The following is a 23,287-nucleotide window of genomic DNA, read 5'->3' as shown; positions in this document are numbered from 1 at the left end:
GAATGAGCATGGAGAATATGTGAGTGAAGGATAGAGTTGTTTGTCCTTTTTTGTTTTGTTTTTGTTTTTGTTTTTGTTTTTTTTGCAAGGTTGTGAGGTTAAGTGACTTACCTAAACAACTGGTGATGGCTTGGGATGTGGTGGATAACTGATATCTTTGTTGTCTAACCAAGCTTAAGACTCCACAGCACCTGTTTCAACCACCTTCATGCAGTTAGAACAACTTGTTCTCATCTACTCATTTTGCCAGGCAAAGTCTTTACATGCTTTGGGTAGACATCCCCTTGATTTACCAAAGGTCCTCTTTGAGAGTGAAGGACAACAATCAACCAACCCCATACCTGGAATGCTCTCCTTCCTCATCTTTGCCTCCAGGCTACCCTGATTTCCTTCAAATCCAAACTAAAATCCTATCCTCAATAGGAAGCTTTTCCTAACACTTCATAATTCTAGTTCCTTTCTTCTGATACTTACTTCAGTTTACCTATAGCTTGTTTGTACATATTCATTTTCTAATTGTTTTCTCCATTAGATTGTGAGCTCCTTGAGGGCAAGGGTTGTTTTTTGCTTCTTTTTGTAATCTCAGCAATTAGTTAAGTGTCTGATTCATAACAGGCATAAATTAAATGCTTATTTACTGAATGATCAACAATTACTTTGAAATGAACTGCCTCAGGGCAGCAAGGCAGTGGATGGAGTACCTGGCCTGGAGTCAGGAGTACCTGATTTCAAATGTGACCTCAGACACTTAATAATTACCTAGCTGTGTGGCCTTGGGCAAGCCACTTAACTCCATTTGCCTTGGGGGGGGGGTGAAAGAAATGAACTGCCTCTGGAAATAATAGGCTTCCTCTCATTGATGGTCTTAAAAAAATCTAACTGACCTGGCAGATAGTAGTAGAAATTCTTTCTAATAATAATGTTTGTCCTTAATTTTTGAAGAAGACCACAATATCAGGGAGGTGATGCCATGACAAGCACATGAATTAGATTTCAATGAGGAGGTGTCACCAGTCTCACTTTCTCCTCTAGAGCCCTCTTCATCCAGTGGCCAGATATGAATCAGGAAGACTGGAGATAGTCCTAGATGTGAGGCAATTAGGGTTAGGTAACTTGTCCAAGGTAACAAAGCTGGTAAGGGTCAAGTATCTGAGGCTGAATTTGAACTCCTGTCCTCCTGACTCCAAGGTCAGTGTTCTATCCACTGTGCCACCCAGCTGCCCTCATCCTTTACATGGTCAGCTCTAGCCATGTCACCCTGCAGCTCCCTCTCCTATTGCCATGTTTTTGCAAAGGCAATATCCACTCTGCAGCAAAGCTTCCCTGCACCTTCATGCCCCTCTCTCCCGATCGGTGTAGGGGATAATTGTGTTTCTGAGAATTCTAAGATGTAGATGAACTCTCCTATAATCCTGACAGACAACTCAACACCTAGACCTCCCTCTCCATTACACACAGCTCAAATTGAAGGTATGACCTTGGGGGGATACTGGTGACCTCTACCTCCCTATGGAATCTAAGTTCAAAGTTAACATATAGAATCCCAGAGGACAAATACTACACCCCTCCAGCTGATAAAAACCACAATCCCCTTCCAAAGGACAAATCTCAGCCCCCCAACAGGCAAGTACTGCAGGCTCCCAGCAAACAAACAGCATAACCCTCACTCTGACCCTTCTAGGACTGCCTCTGTTTCCTCTGGTAGAGAACTCTCCAGAGCCACTCCTCCTGGAGCTGCTCAGATATCTGACCCATCCTTTACTCACCAAATTAGAGGTCTCTAACTAATAGTAATTTTGGAGACAGGTGTTCCTCCAAGTCCATACATCCTCATTGAGCTTGACCTACAGACTGTACCACCTCTAGGGTCCTTGCTGGCCAGAGCACGTTCCCTCCTGTTCCTCCTCTTCTCAACCTCCTCCACAGTGTCTGTGCTCAGATTCCCAGATTTAGTCTAGGGGCAAAGCAACAGAGGATGCCTGGCTTCTCCATCAGCATCTTGGGATCCCAGGATAGAAGAGCATCTCTAACCAGCATCCAAGAGATCTCTCCCTAATATATCCAAGAAGGTTGGAATGCCATCTGGGAAACCATCCTCACTCAGACTCAGATCCCTTGCCTATCTCCTGCCAGCTGTGGAGTAAACCTCCTTTGGAGCTCCTAGGTTTCTTTTTGCTCCTCCCTCTTGTAGACACAGACTCCCCTGTAAGCACTCAGCTGGAGTATTGAGATCCCTTCTGACTGAAATTCTGAGATTTCAGGATACCTTCCAGTTCTACTGATCTGGGCTTAGGTTATTTTGTAAGGTGCTCCTAGATTTTTAGCTTCTTTCCCAACTCCTTCACCTCCTTACATGAATGAAATCTGATTTTCCCCTCAGGCGATTCAGGCCTCAAACTTATCTTCAATAGATATTCTATTCTATTCTGTCCCTTCCATTCTATTCTATTCTATTCTATTCTATTCTATTCTATTCTATTCTATTCTATTCTATTCTATTCTATTCTATTCCATTCTGTTCTATTCTATTCTATTCTATTCTATTCTATTCTATTCTATTCTATTCTATTCTATTCTATTCTATTCCATTCTGTTCTATTCTATTCTATTCTATTCATTATGTTCTCTGTTAATACATATATAATACATGAAAAACTTTCCTAGAGTTTGGTTTAGTAAGAGACAAATAGAGTTAGGATAACAGCAAGTATTTATTAGTTCACTAGGTCCACAAACAATCATATATGAAAGGGAGTGTGTGAAAACTGAACTGAAAAAGGTTTTTAGAAGAAGCATAAGTACACTGGCAGAATCAAAAGGTGGGTTCTTCAGTAGGTGGGATTTTTGGTACTTGTCCAGCAAAGAAATTCCCTGATATGTTTTGAATCACATCCATCAAAGGCAATTCATTAAATTATTTTTAGAAAAAAGTCCCTTCTTCCTCCTGTCCTTAGGGTTTTTCAGTTATGCTAAAAGATCTTCACAAAGCAAAAGGGTAGACCTTATCAAAGTAGGAGTGAAGAGGGCTTGGGGTTAGGTCATATCTTGATGGCATTTAGGGAGGCATGTCTTCTCTACTCACATCCTGTGGCCTTGGGCTATCTTCTAGATGCTGAGACATTTAAGTTTGGGAGCTGCAGAAAAGATATGGGGTGGTCTAATGACATCAGTACCAAATTGGAATGAGTTTTCCTGGAATGGGAAACTGGCAGACCTGAATTTCTTTGCAGATGAGCATTTCCATTGTCATGTGGCTGTATGTACATGTATTATAGTTTTTTTTTCCCCTCTGTTAGTATAATCAATCAATCCTGGATATGTAGAAATGCTTGCTCTGTGTCCAGGAGGTAACTTGTCCTCCACAAATGTTAGTTTGAGAAGTATTGTCTTGTACCCCTAGTAATTTAATCTCAACTGTCTATTCCTTTCCTCTATATTCTTATTCTAATTCATGTTAAAAGAATATATATGTATATCCTCAGACCACATTTCCATATTTCCAGTATTAACAAAAGCTACTCACATTTTCAAAACTTTAGCTTTCTTAAAAAAAGGTTTTCTAATTGCTAAATTGATCTGATTACCAGGAGGTCTTTATATGAAAAATGACCTCCAACTAACTTCTCTTACAGGCACAGAAATAAGTAGAATATGAATGTGTGTTTTGTGTGTGTGTAGGACAAAATTCTTTGTTTACATAGGTTACTGTGCTATTCTATAAATAATTCTACACCACCACCTATTTTTATTATAGATCACTTAATAGGAAAAGATAGTCATCATTGTACTTTGTATATCTTAACACATTTATGACACTACATTTTAGTAAAGACACATTCAGAAGAATTCATCTGTCAGAGAGAGGGAAATATGAGAATCACTTAAAAGTATATTCTTGGGGCAGCTAGGTGGCGCAGTGGATAGAGCACCGGCCCTGGAGTCAGGAGTACCCGAGTTCAAAACTGACCTCAGACACTTAATAATTACCTAGCTGTGTGGCCTTGGGCAAGCCACTTAATCCCATTGCCTTGCAAAATCCTAAAAAAAAAAAAAAAAGTATATTCTCTTCAAAAAGAGAATTAGTAGAGATAAATTATTTTTTCTTTCCCTCCAATAGCTAAAGGGCTGTAAAAGGGAAAGGGATGAAAATTATTCTTCTTGCCATTAGATCAAAGCATTGAGCAGTGTATGGAAATTGCAGGTGGACTCAATAGTATAAACTTATTAATTAGAAATCTTCAAATCAAAATGGTGTTAACATTCCAGTTAGATTAAGTATTTCACAAGGGAGCATTATAAAGTCCTTTGTAGATGAACTGGATGGTGTTTGGGCACCAGGTGGTGGTGAACAAAGGAGACTAATAAACTTTCTTGACAAGTTAGATTTGCCACTATTGTGGAACTCCTAAGATTAGGCTACCTTTGGAGGGCAACTCAGATCAAGGTAAGCCCCTGGCATCTAGAAAGAACAAGGTTGTATTGTACAGATACTTAGAAGACTACATTATGAGTATTGTCATTTATCTGTCCCAGTGAAGGCAGCCCAGGGAACTGAATTTTTTCCTTTCTCTCAATCCTGTTTGTCACCTTTCAATTATCAGCTGGAGGGTCAGTCTTCTGCTGGTGAATATATGATGAAAAAGGTCTTTCTTCTTAAGAGAAACTAGGGTTATATCTCTGACATCTCAGCCTGTGAGACTCAGCTCTACTAGACTCACAGATGATTAGGAAATGATGGACACAACATATGGGATTCTCAGCAGAAAGGGAGTTCCTACCACTGAATTTCTCCAAACATAAACTGGATGATCACTCCTCAGGGATATTATGGAAGGTATTTCTGTTCAAGTACTGATTGGGCTAGATAACTTCTGGAGTCCTCAACTCAGATTCAGTAAATCTGATAACTGTGAATCACACAATTTCAAAGGAAAGAGAGGTTCACTTCTAATCACAATAAATTTGATTAATATTTAATGGGTATAAAATGAAAATTAGACTCCAAATGCAAACAGTTAATGTTAATTACTTTTATTAAGACACAAACTGGCAGAGCCAAGATGGCGACAAGAACAAATCGTGTCTTAGGCGCTCTCTCATAAAAGTCATAAGCTAAGGACTCTAACTAAATTTTTGAGAGACAGAACCCACAGAGGGACCCAATGAGGCAGTTCTACTCAAGGTAACCTGGAAAAGAGCAGAAAGGCTCTGCTCCCCAGGGATGGAGGGGCGGCCTCCCAGAGCAAAAGAACTTCAACCTCTCGGAGGCAGCCCCAGGGCACTGGGAGCCAGGGCTCACAGCAGTGGGGGAGTTTCCTGAGCTACACCCTGGGGAGCATCAGGAACAAATTGGGGAAATGGGGCAGGGGAACCTCTGCCAGAGCCCCCAGGGCATGAGCCCATTGAGCCAAGGGGGGGGAGTGAAGAAAGAGAGACTGCAGAGCTCTGTCCTCTGCCCCTGGAACAGGACTATGGGGCTCTGAACACATTTAGATCCTGATCGCAGTCTAGGCCCCCCCATAGAACAGCAGGGGCCCCCTCCACCTCAGCCCCATAGCAGGGGGGGGGGCATATGGTCATTCACAAACCAGGAGAGAGGATGGAGCCTCTTGTGGGAGTGTCCCAAAAGATCAGGAAGCACCCCCAAAACAGGCTTAGGCTTGGAAAATGAACAATCAGAGAAAAAAGAGGAACACCATTGAGGAATAATTTGCATATGAGCCCAAGAAGGATCAAAATACTCAGTCTGAAGATGAGGAAGCACAAGCTCCTGCATCTCAAGACTCCAAGAAAAAACAGAAATTGGGCTCAGGCTATGACAGAGCTCAAAAAGACTTTGAAAATCAAATGAGGGAGATAGAAGAAAAACTGGGAAAAGAAATGAGAGAGATGCAGGAAAAACATGAAAAAGAAGTCAGCAGTTTAGTCAAGGAAATTCAAAAAAATGCTGAAGAAAATAGCATGCTAAAAAGCAGCTTAGGTCAAATAGATAAAACAGTTCAAAAAGTTATTGAGGAGAAGAATGCTTTAAAAAGCAGAATTGGCCAGATGGAAAAAGAGATAAGAAAGCTCTCTGAGGAAAACAAATCCTTCAGACAAAGAACAGAATTCAGGGAGATTGATGAATTTACCAGAAATCAGGAATCAATACTTCAAAACCAAAAAAATGAAAAATTAGAAGAAAATGTGAAATATCTCATTGAAAAAACAACTGATATGGAAAAAAGATTTAGAAAAGATAATCTAAAAATTATTGGAATACCTGAAAGTCATGATCAGGAAAAGAGCCTTGACATCATTTTCAAAGAATTACTACAGGAAAATTGCCCTGATATCCTAGAAGCAGAGGGCAAAATAAAAATGGAGAGAATCCACCAATTCCCCGCCCCCCGCCCCGAGAAAGAGATCCCAAAAAACCAACTCCTAGGAATATTATAGCCAAGTTCCAGAACTCCCAAGTCAAAGAGAAAATATTATAAGCAGCCAGAAGGACACAGTTCAAACATCATGGAGCTGCAGTCAGGATCACACAGGACTTAGCAGCAACTACATTGGAAGCTCATAGGGCTTGGAATACAATATACCAGAAGGCCAAAGAGCTTAGAATGCAGCCAACAATGAACTACCAAGCAAGGCTGAATGTCCTCTTCCAGGGAAAAAGATGGACTTTCAATGAACCAGGGGAATTTCAAATGTTCCTGTTGGAATGGCCAGAGTTGAACGCAAGGTTTGATCTTCAGATACAGGAGTCAGGTGAAGCATAGAGATTGGAGGAGAAGGGGAAAATATGAGGGACTTGATGATGAACTACATGTATTCCTGCATAGAAAAATGACACTGATTATACTCATATGAACCTTCTCAGTTAATAGAGCAGGTAGAGGGAGCTTTTATAGTTGAAGCACAGGAGAAAGCTAAATTTGAAGATAAAATATGGTATAAAAATGGAGTCAGTAGAAAAAAAGGGAAATATAATGGGAGAAAGAAAAAGGAGAGGGGAAATAGGCCAAGATATTTCATATAATAAGATTTTTCTTTGTTACAATGAGCTATTGCAATGATATGGAAGGGGGGAAGGCAAGGGGAAATGAGGGAATCTTCATTCTCATCAGAAGTGGCTAGGAGAGGAAACAGCATATATACTAAATGGGGTATAGGCATCTAGAGTAAGAAGGGGGGGGACAGAGGGAAGGGGGGTATGTGAATGATGGAGGAGAGGATGGACCATGGGGGGGAGAGTGGTCAGATATAATGCATTTTCTTTTTTACTTCTTGCAAGGGGTTGGAATTGGATGGCCTGTCCGGGACCATAGGGTGAGGTGGATGCTGGGCCTAAGGGGTGGTAAGGTGGCTCAGGGTCTCTTGGCCCCAGAGCTGGGGATCTGTCTGCTGCACCACTCAGCTACCCTACAGCAGAGTCAGAGTGAAAAGAGAGAGAAAATATACCACATGGTAATGGAGTACAAAAGGAGGGAGTTACGATCAGCAATGGCGGAAAAATATGGAAGTAACTTTTGCCATGGACTTATAAAGAATGTGATCCACCTGTGACAGAGTTGTTGATGTTGGAACAAAGACTCAAACACATTTTTTATTATTATTATTTGGGGGTGTGGGGGTGTAGGGCAAATGGGGCTGGGTGGCCTGCCTGGGGCCACATAGCAGGGTGATCGTTGGGTGTCTGAGGCTGGATTTGGACCTGGGTGCTCCTGGCTCAAGGGCCAATGCTCTGTCCACCACCCAGCCACCCCTACTATTATTACTATTTTATTTTATTTTGGGGGTGTCTTTTTTTGGTTTTTGCAGGGCAGTGGGGTTCGGGTGTCTTGCATGTCACACGGCTGGGTGATTGTTGGGTGTACGGGGATGGATGTGGGCTCAGGTGCTCATGGCTCCAGGGCTGGTGCTTCGTCCATTGCGCCACCTGGCCATACCTGCAATTATTACTATTTTTTTTTTTAATTTTAATTTTTTCTCACCCCTTTATCGCTCAAGCAAGTCTATATTTATGGGGGCGGGGGTATTTCATTTACTCTTAAACAAGAATATTTTATTAATGTAAAAAACATTATTTGTACAAAATGAGAATAAATATTAAATAAAAAATAAAGACACAAACTAAATGTTTAGTTCTGTAATCACTTATTTTTCAACTTATAATAGCTCTAATGTAGATATTTTTTCTATAACAATGAACACATTTGATTCTATGACCTACCCTGTAAGACAAATACTCTAGGATCTGCTCCTTGTCCTTCTTATCCTCATCCCTTACCATATGACCCAGGTCTGATGACACTCCCTAAGCTTCTTCCAATTCTTTCCTCCTCCCCTGTCCCAGAGAAAAGGCTAAACTGGGAGAGAACACAATGTAGTTGGATTTCAGATCATGGATTAGAGTTGTAATGATCCTTAGGATCATCTATTACAATTCCCTCAACTTACAAAGGAGGAAACTAAAGTCAAATAAGTTTTCACTAGTGGAAAATCAGACAGGTAGCAAATTGCAGAGCTGGGAAATGAAGCTGAGATAATTTGCCTTTACCAAGAAAATTATTTTTTGATTGAGGATGCCTTGATTGAGGATGACTGAGGATGAGGAAATTCTGAAAAACTATTTAATAACCTGGATAGGAGTTTCACCTACAGACATCAGTTAGCAGAATCTCAATTGCAGGGCAACACACACCGACTGGTACAATCTTAATCTTACATATAAATTATACAGCAACCAGCAAATAATTAGGCAGGAATGGAAGAATGCTTTAAACAATTGGGGGGAGAAATCCCTAAACCCAACCATCAAACACCTTGTTATGGATGGTTGTGTCTATATGGAGAAAATAGTTTTAATGCTTATTTTATCTAATTCTTCATACATTTAAGTAAAAGGTATGGAAATTCATTGTTAGATATGAGAGGACTATATATCTTTTGAATCTCAGAGATTCATACCTGGACATTCAAGCCATATATTATAGACAGCCTTCCACCAACCAGTGATAATATTTCAAAATTAGAAGAATAAATCTTTTAGGGATAAACCTCTCAGAACTGCATTTTACAGCAGAAATAATGTAGTGACATAGCTATTACAGAATCTCTCCATTGTGAATTCTTTGATGATTAATAAGGTGAGAGCTCTGACGGAAGGCTTTACCACATCCATTACATTCATAGGGTTTTTCTCCAGAGTGAATTCTCTTATGTTGAATAAGAGATAATCGTACAGTGAAAGATTTTCCACAGTCATTACACTCATAGGGTTTCTCTCCAGTGTGCATTCTCTGATGCTGAATAAGCTGTGATCTCTGACTAAAGGCTTTCCCACATTCATTGCACTCATAGGGCTTCTCTCCAGTATGAACTCTCTGATGCTGAATAAGGTTAGAACTGAGAATAAAAGTTTTTCCACATTCATTGCACTGATAGGGTTTGTCTCCATTGTGAATTTTCTGGTGTTGAATAAGATTAGAATGTTGACTGAAGGCTTTCCCACATTCATTGCACTCATAGGGTTTTTCTCCAGTATGAATTCTCTGGTGTTGAATAAGGTTAGAGCTTAAAATAAAAGCTTTCCCACATTCACTACATTCGTAGGGTTTTTCTCCAGTATGAATTTTCTGATGATGAATAAGTTGTGAGCTTTGACGGAAAGCTTTACCACATTCATTGCACTTGAAAGGTTTCTCTCCAGTATGAATTTTATGATGTTGAATAAAAGATGAGCGGTCACTGAAGGCTCTGTCACAGTCATTACATTTATAGGGTTTTTCTCCAGTGTGAATTCTCTGATGTTTGATTAGATTAAAGCTCTGACTGAAGGATTTCCCACATTCATTACACTCATAATATTTTTCACCAGTGTGTATGTTATGATGCCGAATAAGGCCAGATCGCTGATTGAAAGCTTTTCCACATTCATTACATTCAAAGGGCTTCTCTCCAGTGTGAATTCTCTGATGATCAATAAGGTTACAGCTCTGACTGAAGGCTTTTCCACATTCCCTACACTGATGGGGTTTGTCCCCACTATGAATTTTACAATGCTGAAAAAAAGATGCACGCATACTGAAAGCTTTTCCACATTCATTACATTTATATATTTTCTCCCCAGTATGAATTTTGCTATGTTGAATAAAGTAAGAATGGGCACTGAAAGCTTTCCCACATACATTACATTTGTAAGGTTTCTCTCCGGTATGGGTTTTATGATGCCGAATAAGGCTAGAGCTTCGGCTAAAAGTTTTCCCACAGTCACTGCATTTGTATGGTTTCTCTCCAGTGTGAATTCTCTGATGCTGAATAAGGGTTCTATTTTTGCTGAAAGTTTTCCCACATTTGTTACATTCATATGGTTTGTCTCCATTGTGAATTTTATGATGATGAATAAAGGATGAGCGATCACTGAAAGCTTTACCACATTCATTACATTTATATGGTTTCTCTCCAGTGTGGATTCTCTGGTGTTTAATAAGGTTGGAACTTTGGCTAAAAAATTTTCCACATTCATTACAGTCATAGGGCTTCTCTCCTAAGTGAATTCTCTGGTGTTGAATACAGGATGTCTGTGCACTGAATATTTTTCCACATTCCTTACATTCATAGGATTTCTGCCCAGTGTGAATTCTCTGGTGTTTAATACCATTAGAAATCTGGCTGGAAGTTTTTATAGATTCATTACTTTTAAATGATTTCTGACCAATGTGAATCTTAGGTTCACTAAGAATTGGACTTTGCTTAAACATTTTCCTATATACTTTGGCTTTATAGAGTTTCTTTCCTTTATGAACTTTCTGGTGGTTAATTAGTTCTGCATTTTCTTTGAAGTTTTGGTCACATGTATTACATTGATGAATTCCTTCCCTTGTTGGAACCCTAGGATGTCTTACAGAGCTTGAACTCATACTGACATTTTCCTGAAATTCATTATATTTTTGGACTCCCTCCTTTGAGGATATTTTCTTGTGTATCATTGTCCTTGGTCTAAAATTTTTCTCTTGAGAAGACAATTTCATTAATCTCTCTCCCAAAGATTTTCTCTGACATTTCAGTCTGCCATTATGTTCATCTTTTTCAAACTTAAGTCCTCGGAGACTGTTTACTTTGAAATTTCTTGATATAGTCCCCTCTGATTCCATTTCCTCAGACATTGCTTGTTTTGGACTAAATATCTTGTTCATGATCTCAGTCTCATAGCCTGAAACAAAATACAAATGTTAACTCTTCTTTATTTAGGGAGAAAGGAAATAATAACAGAGGAAAAACACATTCTAAATGAAATAAACATCTTCTAAGAGGACATGACAATAAATAATCTCAATATTGTCAGCATTGGCACAGGAAAGTGGTACTGGGAGGATAACATAAGGCAAAATTAATGGGAGGTGCAGTGGACACAGGTGGCAGAGTGAGGTTGAAGCATGAAGACACCCCACCAAGAGGTTTGGGGTGTGTAAACAGTTTCATTAGGGAAGGTAAAGATAAATAGGGTATGAAGAAGCTGAACTAAGGATAATGGGTAAGGGAGATGAGTGTTCAAGGAGTTTATAAAAGGTGATTATGCTGGATAGTGAGAGGAAGGTATTAAAAACAGCATATTCCTTCTTCCCCAGATAGTTTGAGGAAAGAAGGGTTTTAAATAATTTGCTTGAAAATGTTAAATGAATGTTCATATATGCTCATTATACATATCAATAGTGGGGTTATGTCAAAACTGTCATGCATGCATGCATGAAATTCTTGTCCTCTGAATAATCTTAAGGTTAGGGTCATAAAGGTAGTCCTTTTAGTCACTGAGTAGCAATTGATAGAAATTTTTACAATGTTCAAAAATTGACTAAAGCAATGAAAAGTCCAAGGCAATGATTATGTTGAATTTTTTTTTAGTTTTTTTTGCAAGGCAAATGGGGTTAAGTGGCTTGCTCAAGGCCACACAGCTAGGTAATTATTAAGTGTCTGAGACAGGATTTGAACCGAAGTACTCCTGATTCCAGGACCGGTGCTTTATCCACTGTGCCACCTAGCTGCCCAGATTATGTTGAATTTTAATAAGAAACAACAATATTTTAACATTTTAAAGTAAATAATCTTTCAAATTTATTTGTATATTTATAACATTTATACTTCTTAAAAAATTAAATTGCACTAAAACTTTTGGGACACCTTGGGCCAAAAACAATCTCTGCTCCAATAAAACATGTCTGGTGTAAATGAATTCTAAAGGAATAAATGAAAGGCTTTTGCTTACTTACTTGAACAGTTAACTCTCAGGGCCTCTCTCCCCTTAGCCTCCTGTATATCCAGGACCCATGGCTCTTCTCCTTGCTCCAGTTGAGAGATGACATCAGGTTTGGGCATTAGAAATCCTATTCATGGGAAAAGAAAGGAGAACTTGTCAGTTTTTAGAACCAGAACTGTTCTGAAAATCATGTCTAAACCTTGGGTCTTCTAGGAAAAGATGGAAGGAGTTGAGCAATATCTAGCAAAGACAAGCCTAGAAGATCAATGGCAAGTCTGATATTCTCTAAATCCTGTTTCCTTGGGGTGTGGGAGTGGCTGTGAAAATCTAGGGGTTGGTGATCTGAGCACAGAAACAATTACCTCATGTAAATTTCATGATGTGAGGGGAGATTTCTAAAACTGGAGCAATAAAACCAAAATTGGAAGAAATGAGAATTGTAGACTTAAGAAATATTCAGGAAGTCTTCTGTACCCAACTGTTCAAGGACCAGATCTGGGACCTTTGTACTGAAAGCAGATACAGCTTTTCTGTGAATTCTGAGACAATGAAGAATCTCTAAGTCCTGAACTCTGAAATAAAACCTACTTTAGATAACAAAAAAGAGTCAAGAAGTTCAGTTGAATCTGTGTTGAACCTTACCTACAGAGACTATGTTTCCATAATTTTCCATCATCACAGTCCTGTACAGATCTCTCTCAGCTGGGTTCAGAAGACCCCACTCCTCCTGAGTGAGGTACACAGCTATGTCTTCAAACATCATGGAAGCCTGAAAGAACATATTCCTGCTGAACATACCAGCTATAGTAATAGCCCCAGTATAACGCCTGGTAATGAGAAGAGAGCTGATGGTTTTTGTAGTTTGGGAAAGTGCTTCAGAAATAGTACCAGAGTTTAAGTGTGGGAGCAGATGTGTTCAAATCTACATAAATAATAATGTGCATGCAAGTGTTATTGTGTGTCCATATGGACACACAATATGAAGAGAGAGTTGTATATGTCTTCTCTGATGTTGGTTGAGAGATGGGGTAAAAATGAATACATTTTGGAGAAATGAAGAAAAGCTACAGATAAAAGAGCACTGAATTTTCACTGATACCTGGGTTTAAGTGCCAACCCTTCCTCTAATAAACCTTGTGATTTTATAATATCAATCATTTCCTTAAGTCTCTATTTCCTCTTCTTTAAAAGGAAAGGGTTGGATGGGTTGATCTCTAAGATCCTTCTCCCTAACCTCTCTAGTGTGACTTCAAAGTGATTATAGAATCATCATATATCCCCTCCCCCATCACTGTTGCCAAAACTTTGTTACTCCTTTGAATTAAGACAAGATCAACAGTACTATACAAATTTTTGCCCCCCTGGATATGAGTACAACTATCTACAGATGCAATCAACTGGGAGGTGCAGTCACTTCTCTGATGACCCTTTTTTGACCTTCTGTTCTGTTTTACCAACATGAGGGAATTAAGGAAGGTTTCCTGTAGAACCTTGCATTTAAACTGTCATTTAAAGTAGCATTTCAAGACCATGATGAATCTTGGTGGGATGGGGAGAGGAGAAATGACTATACGTGTGTTTTTGAGAGGAAGACTTGAAAGACTACTGTCAGTGAAATGAAACAAGCTTGTTTCTGTGATGTCTTCTTTAACTCATTCATCATTTAGGATACTGTTACTTAGTCTCAATTTAAGTCTGAGTTTTTTGTTTCTATTTTTTTTTTAATCTGTGGAACCACCATCCATTTATGTTTGTAACTTTGGAGTTCATGTCTTGGATCCCTCATTTTTCTTCATCCCCCAGTTAAGAGATTCTGTTTATTTGATCTTTGTACATCTCTTTCTCTTTATTCACATTACAACCAACCTAGAATAGGAACCCTCACTCAAAAGAAGGCTTAAATGGAGAAAGATGATCTCAATTTTGTACACATTGTGTTTGGGGTGCCAGTGGAACATGCAGGTGAAGATGTCCTTTAGGTCATTGGAGATGCTCATATGAAGTATGTGCATGTGTGAATGAGAGAGAATATACGCAACATTTCATTTTCTAGCTCCTGGACAAGACATTAAGCTCTTTGGTTCTGGGGCAGGCAGTACAATTCCAAACTGAGGAGAGAAGCTGAAGCCACACCAAGCGATTCTCAGGAAGTTCTGCTCACCTGTTGCCCAACTGATAGGGTTTCGGCTGCCATCATTTGATCTCTCAGGAAACTCTTAGAGAGATCAGTAGGAATCTGAGAATTTAGAACTAAAGAAAAAGGAAAGAGCCATGAGTGAGAGTATATACCCAAGAAGACTGCCCTACCACCTTCCCTTTGGCTTCCCTATCTTCCCCTGAAAGTATTCAGGGACCTCTGATAAATTCCTCTTCTTATACTGTATTGACAAGAGAGCTCTAAGCTTAGCAATTGTGCAAATGATAGACTAGGAGGACAATGTCTGTGACCAATTCACATGCCGGACAAGGTGTGTGAATACTCGTAGGTTGTCCTATCTCAAGAGTGTCATAAAATATCACACAGGGATCAAGATGAAAGAATATTCAAACTGTAGTGATTACTGGGTGGTATCTGAAGTTATTAACTAGAATTTCAGGAAATTCAGTTGCTATTCAAAAATATATATCTAATAGAAAAGGAGCATCTTTTATCTTTGAATTCTCAGAGGAATTAGGGGTAAAGGGCAATAGGCCAGTAGCTAAAAAGATATGAAAGGAAGTTTTCAAAAGAAACACAAATGCTAAATCACAAATGTGAAAAAAGTTCAAACTCTTTAATAACTGGATATGAAAAAACTGAGATATTATCAATATTACAATGACTTTGTGATCCCATTGACATGCATGTTCCTGCCAATGATATGGATTATAATCAGAAGCATTGAAGTACTCAAAAACTTGAGATAATGTCTGAAAGGATCTGCTAACGGAGGCCTGCCAATGACCAAATTTCATCATAGAGGGCAGATGATGAAACACATTCCCTCTCAAAGTAGAGATGAAGGATAATGGGAGTTCAATGTTGCATAAACTGACTGACACGGTCAATTTATCTATAGATATTGTGCAGCTAGGTGTACAGTGGATAGAGCACTGACCTTGGAGTCAGGAGGATGGGAGTTCAAATCCAGCCTCAGACATTTGACACTTCCTAGTTGTGTGATCTTGGGCAAGTCAGTTAACCTTTATTGCCTCCCATCCAGGGCCATCTCCATTTGTTCTGATTCATATCTGGCCACTGGTTCTAGATAGTTCTAGAGAAGAGGCTGGTGACTTAGCATAGCACCCCCTCACTGAAATCCAATTCACATGCTTGTCATGGCATCACCTCCCTGAGGTCATGGACTTCTTCTGGAATGAAGGACAAATATCAATCAATTGTTTAACATTTTTCTTTATTACAGGGAAAGTTTGATGTTGAAAGGGGAAAGCATATTAGGAAATGACAGTGATGGAAAGAAAAAATTAAACAAAATAAAGAGATCTGCCATATACTACTCTAACTCAAGACAGAATATATTGAATTTCTCTTTGCTCAGGAGTGAGAAGTATAAGCAAGGATAAAGGGGCTGTAAGTCTCTGTTCAAGACGTCTAATATCCAAGATGTCATTTCATTTAGACTGAGAAAATAAAAATTGACACGATTTTGTTCCTTTAGTAGTAGTTTGCTCATTAGTCAGTGGACAAGGATCTTACATTTAACTTACCAATAGCCAAGCTGATAGCTTTAGGAGTTTAGGAGACAAAGACTACTCAAGGCTCAGGGCCATTATGTATCTTCTTTTGTTTCATGAATCTTCTGGGCCAGAGTTCATCATTATGTTTTTTTTTTTAAGGTTTTTGAAAGGCAAATGGGGTTAAGTGGCTTGCTGGAGGCCACACAGCTAGGTAATTATTAAAGTGTCTGAGGCCGCATTTGAACTCAGGTACACCTGACTCCAGGGCCGGTGCTCTATCCACTACGCCACCTAGCCGCCCCCATCATTATGTTTCTTGCCTACTTGCAATGAGGTACTCTGTATTTAGTGAGACTATTCCTCAGAAAGTAATTTGTTTCTCAATCTATGTGGCCAACTTTTCTAGAGCTTGCTCTGCTGTGGCACAGTTTTTGAAAATCTAGAGCCATTTCCCTCCAGGATGAAGCACTAGAGAATGTCTTGACAGAGAAAGACAGGAGGGGGGCGGCTAGGTGGCATAGTGGATAGAGCACCGGCCCTGGAGTCAGGAGTACCTGAGTTCAAATCTGGCCTCAGACACTTAATAATTACCTAGCTGTGTGGCCTCCAGCAAGCCACTTAGCCCCATTGCCTTGCAAAAACTAAAAAAAAAAAAAAAAAAAAAAAAAAGAGAGAGAGAGAGAAAGACAGGAGGGAGGAAATATGCATGACTTCAAACAGAGGTGAGCAATAGGGATCTTACAGAATTAGAGAACCTCAGAATTCAAAAGTACCATAAAGGCCATCTACTACAACCCAAATCCCCCAAATAATACCCTTTAATAGTCTCCAATAGTGATTGAGTAATCAGTCTTCATGTTTTATCTTCTTATGAGGGAATACCAAATGTTGTTGAACAGCCCATTCTACTTCTGAATAACTCTAGTTAAAAGTTCATGTCAGGGGGCAGTTAAGTGGTGCAGTGAACATAGTAAGGGCCCTGGAGTCAGGAGTACCTGAGTTCAAATCCCACCTCAGACACTTAATATTTACCTAGCTATGTAGCCTTGGGCAAACCACTTAACCCCATTGCCTTGCAAAAATCTAAAAAACAAAAGTTCATGTGAAAATCTGCACAGTAACAACTATATCTTAAATTTTTTTATTCTCCAGACTAAACATTCCCAGTTCTTCCAATCAATTTTCATATAGCATAATTTCAGAGCACCTTACTACCTTCCATTGAACATATTCCACATTGCCACTATTCTTCCTAAAGTAAACTGAAAATAGTATTCCATGTGTGGCCTACCTGGGATAGAATACAGTAAGACTCTCTCACTTCTCAAGTTTTAAATCCTATCTTTTCTCTTATTATATTATAGTATTACTATTAGCTTTTTTGACTGTCATACTACACTTTCATATTGACTTTCAACTTGATCTTTTTCACACAATTTGTGCAAATGACACCAAAGCCAGAATAATTGGCATTTACTTAGTGCTTTAAGCTTTGCAAAGCACCAGAAAATATTGTATTAATACAAACATCTCATTTTGTTCTCATAACATTGGGAGATAAGGGTCATTATTATACCAATTTAATCAACGGGGAAACTGAGGCAAACAGAGGTTAAGTAATTTGCCCAGGGACACAGATAATATATGAGGACAGTTCTGAATTTAGATCTTACTGACTCAAGTTTAAGCCTTCTATCTATCCATGGAAACATATAGCTTTGACAAATAGCTAAATGCCTTATTCCTAACAACTGGTGCTTGTCACAAGAACATTGCTGTCCTCTACAACTATAGATGTGATCAATACAATGAAGCTGAGAGCTAGGAAATAGTACCAAGACTTAAAGTCCACTGAAGGAAGATGTAGAGCCTCAGAGAAATGAGGGGCTGGAGAAGGTGAATAGCAATTGCCCAGCAGGATCAGGAACATCTTCAACAAAATATAAAACCAGTGGATAATGGTTTTTCTCTAGTAACATAGGTTATAAATAATTTCAATATTTTGGAAACCTCACAGTTCATTTCTGTGAATGCTTCTTTTCACTAAAGCAAATCAAATCTTGATTCCTTGAACTAGGATCATAGTTCTAGAGTTGAAAGTCACTTTAGAGGTTATATAGTCCAATGCCCTCATTTTACAAATGAAGAAATTGAGTCCTGGAGAGGCTAAGTGGTTTGTTCACTGGGTTCTTTCCATTGCAACATCCCCTAGACACTTTAATAGCACAATTCATCTCCAAACTTTTACCTTCAAAACAAAACAAACTTGGATGTCCCCAGATTCTATCTATCTATCTATCTATCTATCTATCTATCTATCTATCTATCTATCTATCTATGTAGTTTAGGTTTTTGCAAGGCAATGGGGTTAAGTGGCTTGCCCAGGGTCACACAGCTAGGTAATTATTAAGTGTCTGAGGCCAGATTTGAACTCAGGTACTCCTGACTCTAGGGCCAGTGCTCTGTCCACTGAACCACCTAGCTGCCCCCCCCCCAAGATTCTATTTAAACAATTTTGGCAGTCAAAAGGTAGACAATTCAGAAATACTGAAATGTTCTCTAAGATCTCCCTTTAAATGGAATTTGAAATCTCAAGACTAATTTCAAATCATTCCCACCCCCCCCTTTTCGTTTACAATGAAAGGTCCCATTTTAAAACTTGAAGGTTGTTAGCTGAAACTCATACTTTCCCTTTTAGAGTATGTTAAAGTTTAATAAATAGAGCTCTCATTTTCCAAAAATCAAGAATTTTTGTTTGAGACTTTCAGTGGCTACTACTTATCAGCAGAAGGCTTTAATAATTTGGTGCTATAGTTACAGTTTTGAAACTTTCCCATAAACACAGCAAGTAGGTGGTTTCATGAGTTATTATGACCAAAAAAATTTCATTGTTTCATAACTAGCCACTCAGTGATGAGATTCTTCTCATTTCAATAGAGTGGTATAGAGATAAACACTACCACCTTATATTTGGCTTATACCTGAAATCTTTCTGGCCCCAAAGTAACTTTCTAGTTTGTGTCTGTTTGTAATACTGAGGTGGCAGAATGGGACCTTAGTGGAAGTTATTAGCTGATTAATGATAAATGCATTCAATTCCTCAGAAGCCCACATAGCAAGATTACTGTTCAGTTCTCTATGGCTCCAGTGATCCTCTTCTGGCCAAGACCTTTAAAATAAAGTGTAGTGTACAATTCCATTCAGAGAAAGTCCCGGAAATTTGTTATGGGCATGAGAAGTGAAGAGACTAGGAAACCAGGCAGGTAATTTAGAATAGGTAGGCTAATGGGAAATGATAAAACAAATTACATTGGGTTTTAAGAGTTCTTTAAAAAGCTTTTCCTCTATCTTACCAAAAACTTCATCTTGACCATACTGTCATTTTAAGTTACCATCTACACCACTTTATTTTTAAATGTACAGATACTGATCATACCCAGTGCCTATACTGTCTTACTAAAACATGTTCCTTAATCAGCTTGCAGCCTGTATTACATTCCTTTATTTCTATTTGAAACTATTCTCTTAAAGATCATTTGTTCCTTACATGCTAAATCTAATCATCTTTTTTTCAGTTCTCAATCTTCACTCTGGTTTTTGATACTATTATTCCTATTCTTCTGGACATTTAAAAAAAACTCCTTCTTCAGGATGAGATACACTCTCCTGATTCTCTTATTTCTGTCTAACCACTCCTCTGCCTTCTTCATTAGTTCATCATCTTATTTTCTTAATGTAGGTATTAAGAAATTATCTGAAAAAGAAAAAAAATTATCTGGCCCTCTTCTTTCTAGACTATGTTCCTTGGTAATCTTGATCACTCTTTCAGCAAAAAAGATTATTAAGAAAGAATAGATACATTTAAGGAAATCTCTTCATTAAGAAGAGAATATCTAGAAGGTAAAGGAGGTCATTGATGGTGCCATAGACTGAAATAGTAATGTCAGGAGTTTTAAGGAGAAAAATGTTTGAATTAGGACATATTTTTTAAGTTTCATGTGCCCATTAACATCCGAGTAGAGATACCATGTGTGTAGTTGGAAAATGTGGTTGTGAAGTCAGACCTAAAAAAATAAAGTTTGGGAATCATCTGCACAGAGATGACTCCCAAATCCCTCCTACCATGCCCCTAACTTTAAAGTTATCTCTGAATTTACTTTCCCTTGACTATTAGTTACTAGATCCCATTGATTCTGTTTCTGTAATAACAACCAAATCTGCTTTCTCCTTTCTACTCCTACTGTTACTTTCTCCACATAAGATCTTCATTACCAGCTACCTAGATAGTTGTAAAAACATCCTTAAAGGTCTTCATGACACTAGCTTTGTAATGCTAAGTCACTTAAAAAGGATTAAAGGACACAGACAATTTTCCAAAAGAGAAACAAATTATCAATAGCTTTTAAAAACTATTGGGACTATGTCCTAAGGCTATATAGTGTTTCATTAACCTACCCAAGTTTGCACTTGTAGATTGGGGCTCCTAGGGGACAAATTCTTCAGGTTCAAGGTTTTCCATAGGTCTACATTCTTAAAGTTATAACTCAAAATCCTACCCCCTACCCACACTGAAATGTTTACTTTGCTTCCACTCATTCAGAGAACACAATGAGTTCAAGGCACAAATGTTTATTGAATTTTTAAAATATTAGCAGTAAGAAAACAAACCCTAATAAATGAGCATTGAATATGCCTACAAATACCCACAGTTTAAAAGGGAAGATACATAGGATTCATAGTGAAGAGACACACGGAAAAGCATACACATAGCCACCGCAATGTACAATCCTGGCAGGACCTCCTATGATCTCCTTAAAATGTGTCTATTAGGTAAGCTGCTCCACTGAACTTCTTGAACCTGCTCCAGGTTTAGGTGCTCGATTCTGATACTTAACCACAGTCTCCATTGGAACCAGTTTCAGGTTCAGCTGATCTTCTGATTTAGGATTCTGCCATGCTCTGTCAAAAAGCATTGGAATCCATAAGCTTATCATCAACAGGAGCCCAGGTTGAAGCCTGACATTTTCCTAGTAGGATCCCCCAATCCAGGCATGGGATTCTCAGGTCCTTGTTATCACAATTCAAACCTGCATATGAACCTGGATCCATTGTTTCCTATGTCCATGTACGAATTCTATAATCCTTACCCTCTGCCCTGTACTGCAAGATGGAAAAGACCTAAGGAAAAAGGTCAAGACCATCCTTAGTTTTTCCATTTTTTTCTTCACTCCTTTTCCTAAAAGTTGACTGTCATATCTAAAATAAAGACTGATTCTCAACCAGTCACCATGGAGCCCCTCCACTGATTTCAGTCAGTGCCACTAAGTTGCCTAACTTTTTTAAGTAAAAATTTTAAATTTTGATAGCTGCACTGCCTTTACAGATGTATGATTAGGTAGGGAATGGGAAGAATCTGATTTGTATAAAAAATAGCATTTTAAAAAGCAAACTGAAAATAAACCAGATGGCTAATGATGGGGGGAATGGTTCAAGCTGATATACAAAGTTAATGGAATATTATTATGCTGTAAGAAATGGAAAAAACCCCATAAAGAATACAATAATGAAAGACATTAGAAAGTTATGCAGAATGATATAGTAGAATCAAAATATTTAAATAATGCTTTAAGGTTTGCAAAAAACTTTATATAAAGAGGCAACCTGTTGCAGTAGAAAGAATACTGGAATTTTGAGTTGGGAGAGCTCTGACTTCATCTATTCTGTCTCATATATTTCCTAGTTGATTGGACAAGATTCTTAACCTCTCTCAAGCATTTTTTCTTATCTATAAAATGGGGATAATATTCGTATTACCCACCTGGATTCTAAAAATTAACAATTCACCTTCATATAGCACTCTAATGTTTAATCTCTTGCCCCATTGTCCTACTAATGTTGTTAACCTTGGTTTTCCCTTTATTCACCTCAGTTAAGAAAGTCATACAAACCTGTTGACTGGGTGCACAATGTAGTTATATTATCTGAACTTAGCCAGGTAACCCTTTCATCCTTCCACATCATCACATTCCTCACAGTTATTGTTCTAAATCTTGTTTTCTTTCTCATATCTGACAGCACTTCTTCCTCAGCAGAGGTTCTTGTTTAGCTTTACTAAGAAAACAGAAATCCCAACCTGAGTAACCTTTTCTCTCTCTCTTTTTTTTTTTTTTTTTTTAGGTTCTATGCAAGGCAAATAGGGTTATGCCCAAGGCCACACAGCTAGGTAATTATTAAGTGTCTGAGACCGGATTTGAACCCAGGTACTCCTGACTCCAAGGCCAGTGCTTTACCCACTACGCCACCTAGCCACCCCATAACCTCTTCTCTTAATGCAGCACCTCTAATCAGTCAACATTATCTCCCAATCTCTCTGTCAGTCCATCCTTTTGTCTGTGTTATGCCCGGATCCCGTGGCCTCCAGGAGTTTGCTCTTTCAAATATGCCCAGGTCTTTCCTAGTTTTTTTTTTGTTTATTTTTTTGTAAGACAGGGGTTAAGCGGCTTGCCCAAGGCCACACAGCTAGGTCATTATTAAGTGTCTGAGACCGGATTTGAACTCAGGTACTCCTGACTCCAGGGCCGGTGCTCTATCCACTGTGGCACCTAGCCGCCCCCTTCTATGTCTTTTCAGTCCTGCTTTGCCTCATATCCCGGGTTCCTGGCACGGCCGCCTTGGCACATGGGATTTCATTAATAGCTGGCTACCCATTGACTGCTTCCACGCCCGGCCTTTCCTGCCTTATAATCCCCAACCTCCCCCGAGGTGGCTGATGCCCTTTTCCTCCACAAGTGACTTTTTGTTTCTTTTTTAAAGGTTTTTGCAAGGCAATGGGGTTAAGTGGCTTGCCCAAGGCCACACAGCTAGGCAAGAGGCCGGATTTGAACCCAGGGCCAGCTAGGATGTGCCCGCCTCGGAACTGTCCCAGTCCTCCCGCCACGTAGCTGACGGCCCCGGCTGACAGACCCCTGCCTGTGGACGGCGGGGGTCTCGCACAGCTCGGGGAGGCCGACGTGGGCGCAGCAGACTTCCTCCGCGGAGGTAACCGGACAATGCGGGAAGAAGGCTGCCCAAAGCCCGGAGGTGAGGTATTCGAATTATAGGCCAACCCGCCGAATGGCTGCAAGCGAGGCCCAAGCCCCCCTCAACTCGCCTCGCAGCCCCACTTTAGCGAAGGGGGGAGTTGGGAGCTGTGACAGTCGGAGGCTGGACTGGAACTCGGGGCTCCCGACCACCCCCCGCGCGCATTCCCCTCCCCCAACTGCAGGCGCTCTCACACCCCTCCTCCCTCGGGTCCCGCACTCACCCTCGGGGCAGCGCCCTTCGCGCCCTCCGCGCCACCCGGCCGGCCGGAAGTACCGCCCTCGGGAG

The 23,287-nt window shown here is 39.5% G+C and overlaps 1 protein-coding gene across 2 annotated transcripts; it reads right to left on the bottom strand.

Moving 5' to 3' along the window:
* Positions 1–8,135: 8,135 nt before the first annotated feature.
* Positions 8,136–23,261, bottom strand: LOC141500232 (uncharacterized). Of its 2 annotated transcripts, XM_074203244.1 has the most exons (6): positions 23,223–23,261; positions 15,340–15,592; positions 14,403–14,491; positions 12,884–13,010; positions 12,255–12,368; positions 8,136–11,200 (listed from the first exon to the last, which is right to left on the bottom strand). In XM_074203244.1, exons 3-6 carry the CDS (start codon positions 14,436–14,438, stop codon positions 9,093–9,095), a joined length of 2,385 nt encoding a protein of 794 aa, XP_074059345.1. In that variant the 5' UTR covers positions 14,439–14,491; positions 15,340–15,592; positions 23,223–23,261; the 3' UTR covers positions 8,136–9,092. The 2 variants fall into 2 exon arrangements, with proteins under 2 accessions (XP_074059345.1, XP_074059346.1); XM_074203245.1 differs by lacking the exon at positions 23,223–23,261 and having other exon boundaries at positions 15,340–16,099.
* Positions 23,262–23,287: the final 26 nt, after the last annotated feature.

This window comes from Macrotis lagotis, chromosome X, assembly GCF_037893015.1.
Source record: "Macrotis lagotis isolate mMagLag1 chromosome X, bilby.v1.9.chrom.fasta, whole genome shotgun sequence".
Classification (NCBI taxonomy): domain Eukaryota; kingdom Metazoa; phylum Chordata; class Mammalia; order Peramelemorphia; family Peramelidae; genus Macrotis; species Macrotis lagotis.
This window is presented reverse-complemented; position numbering and strand designations above follow the sequence as displayed.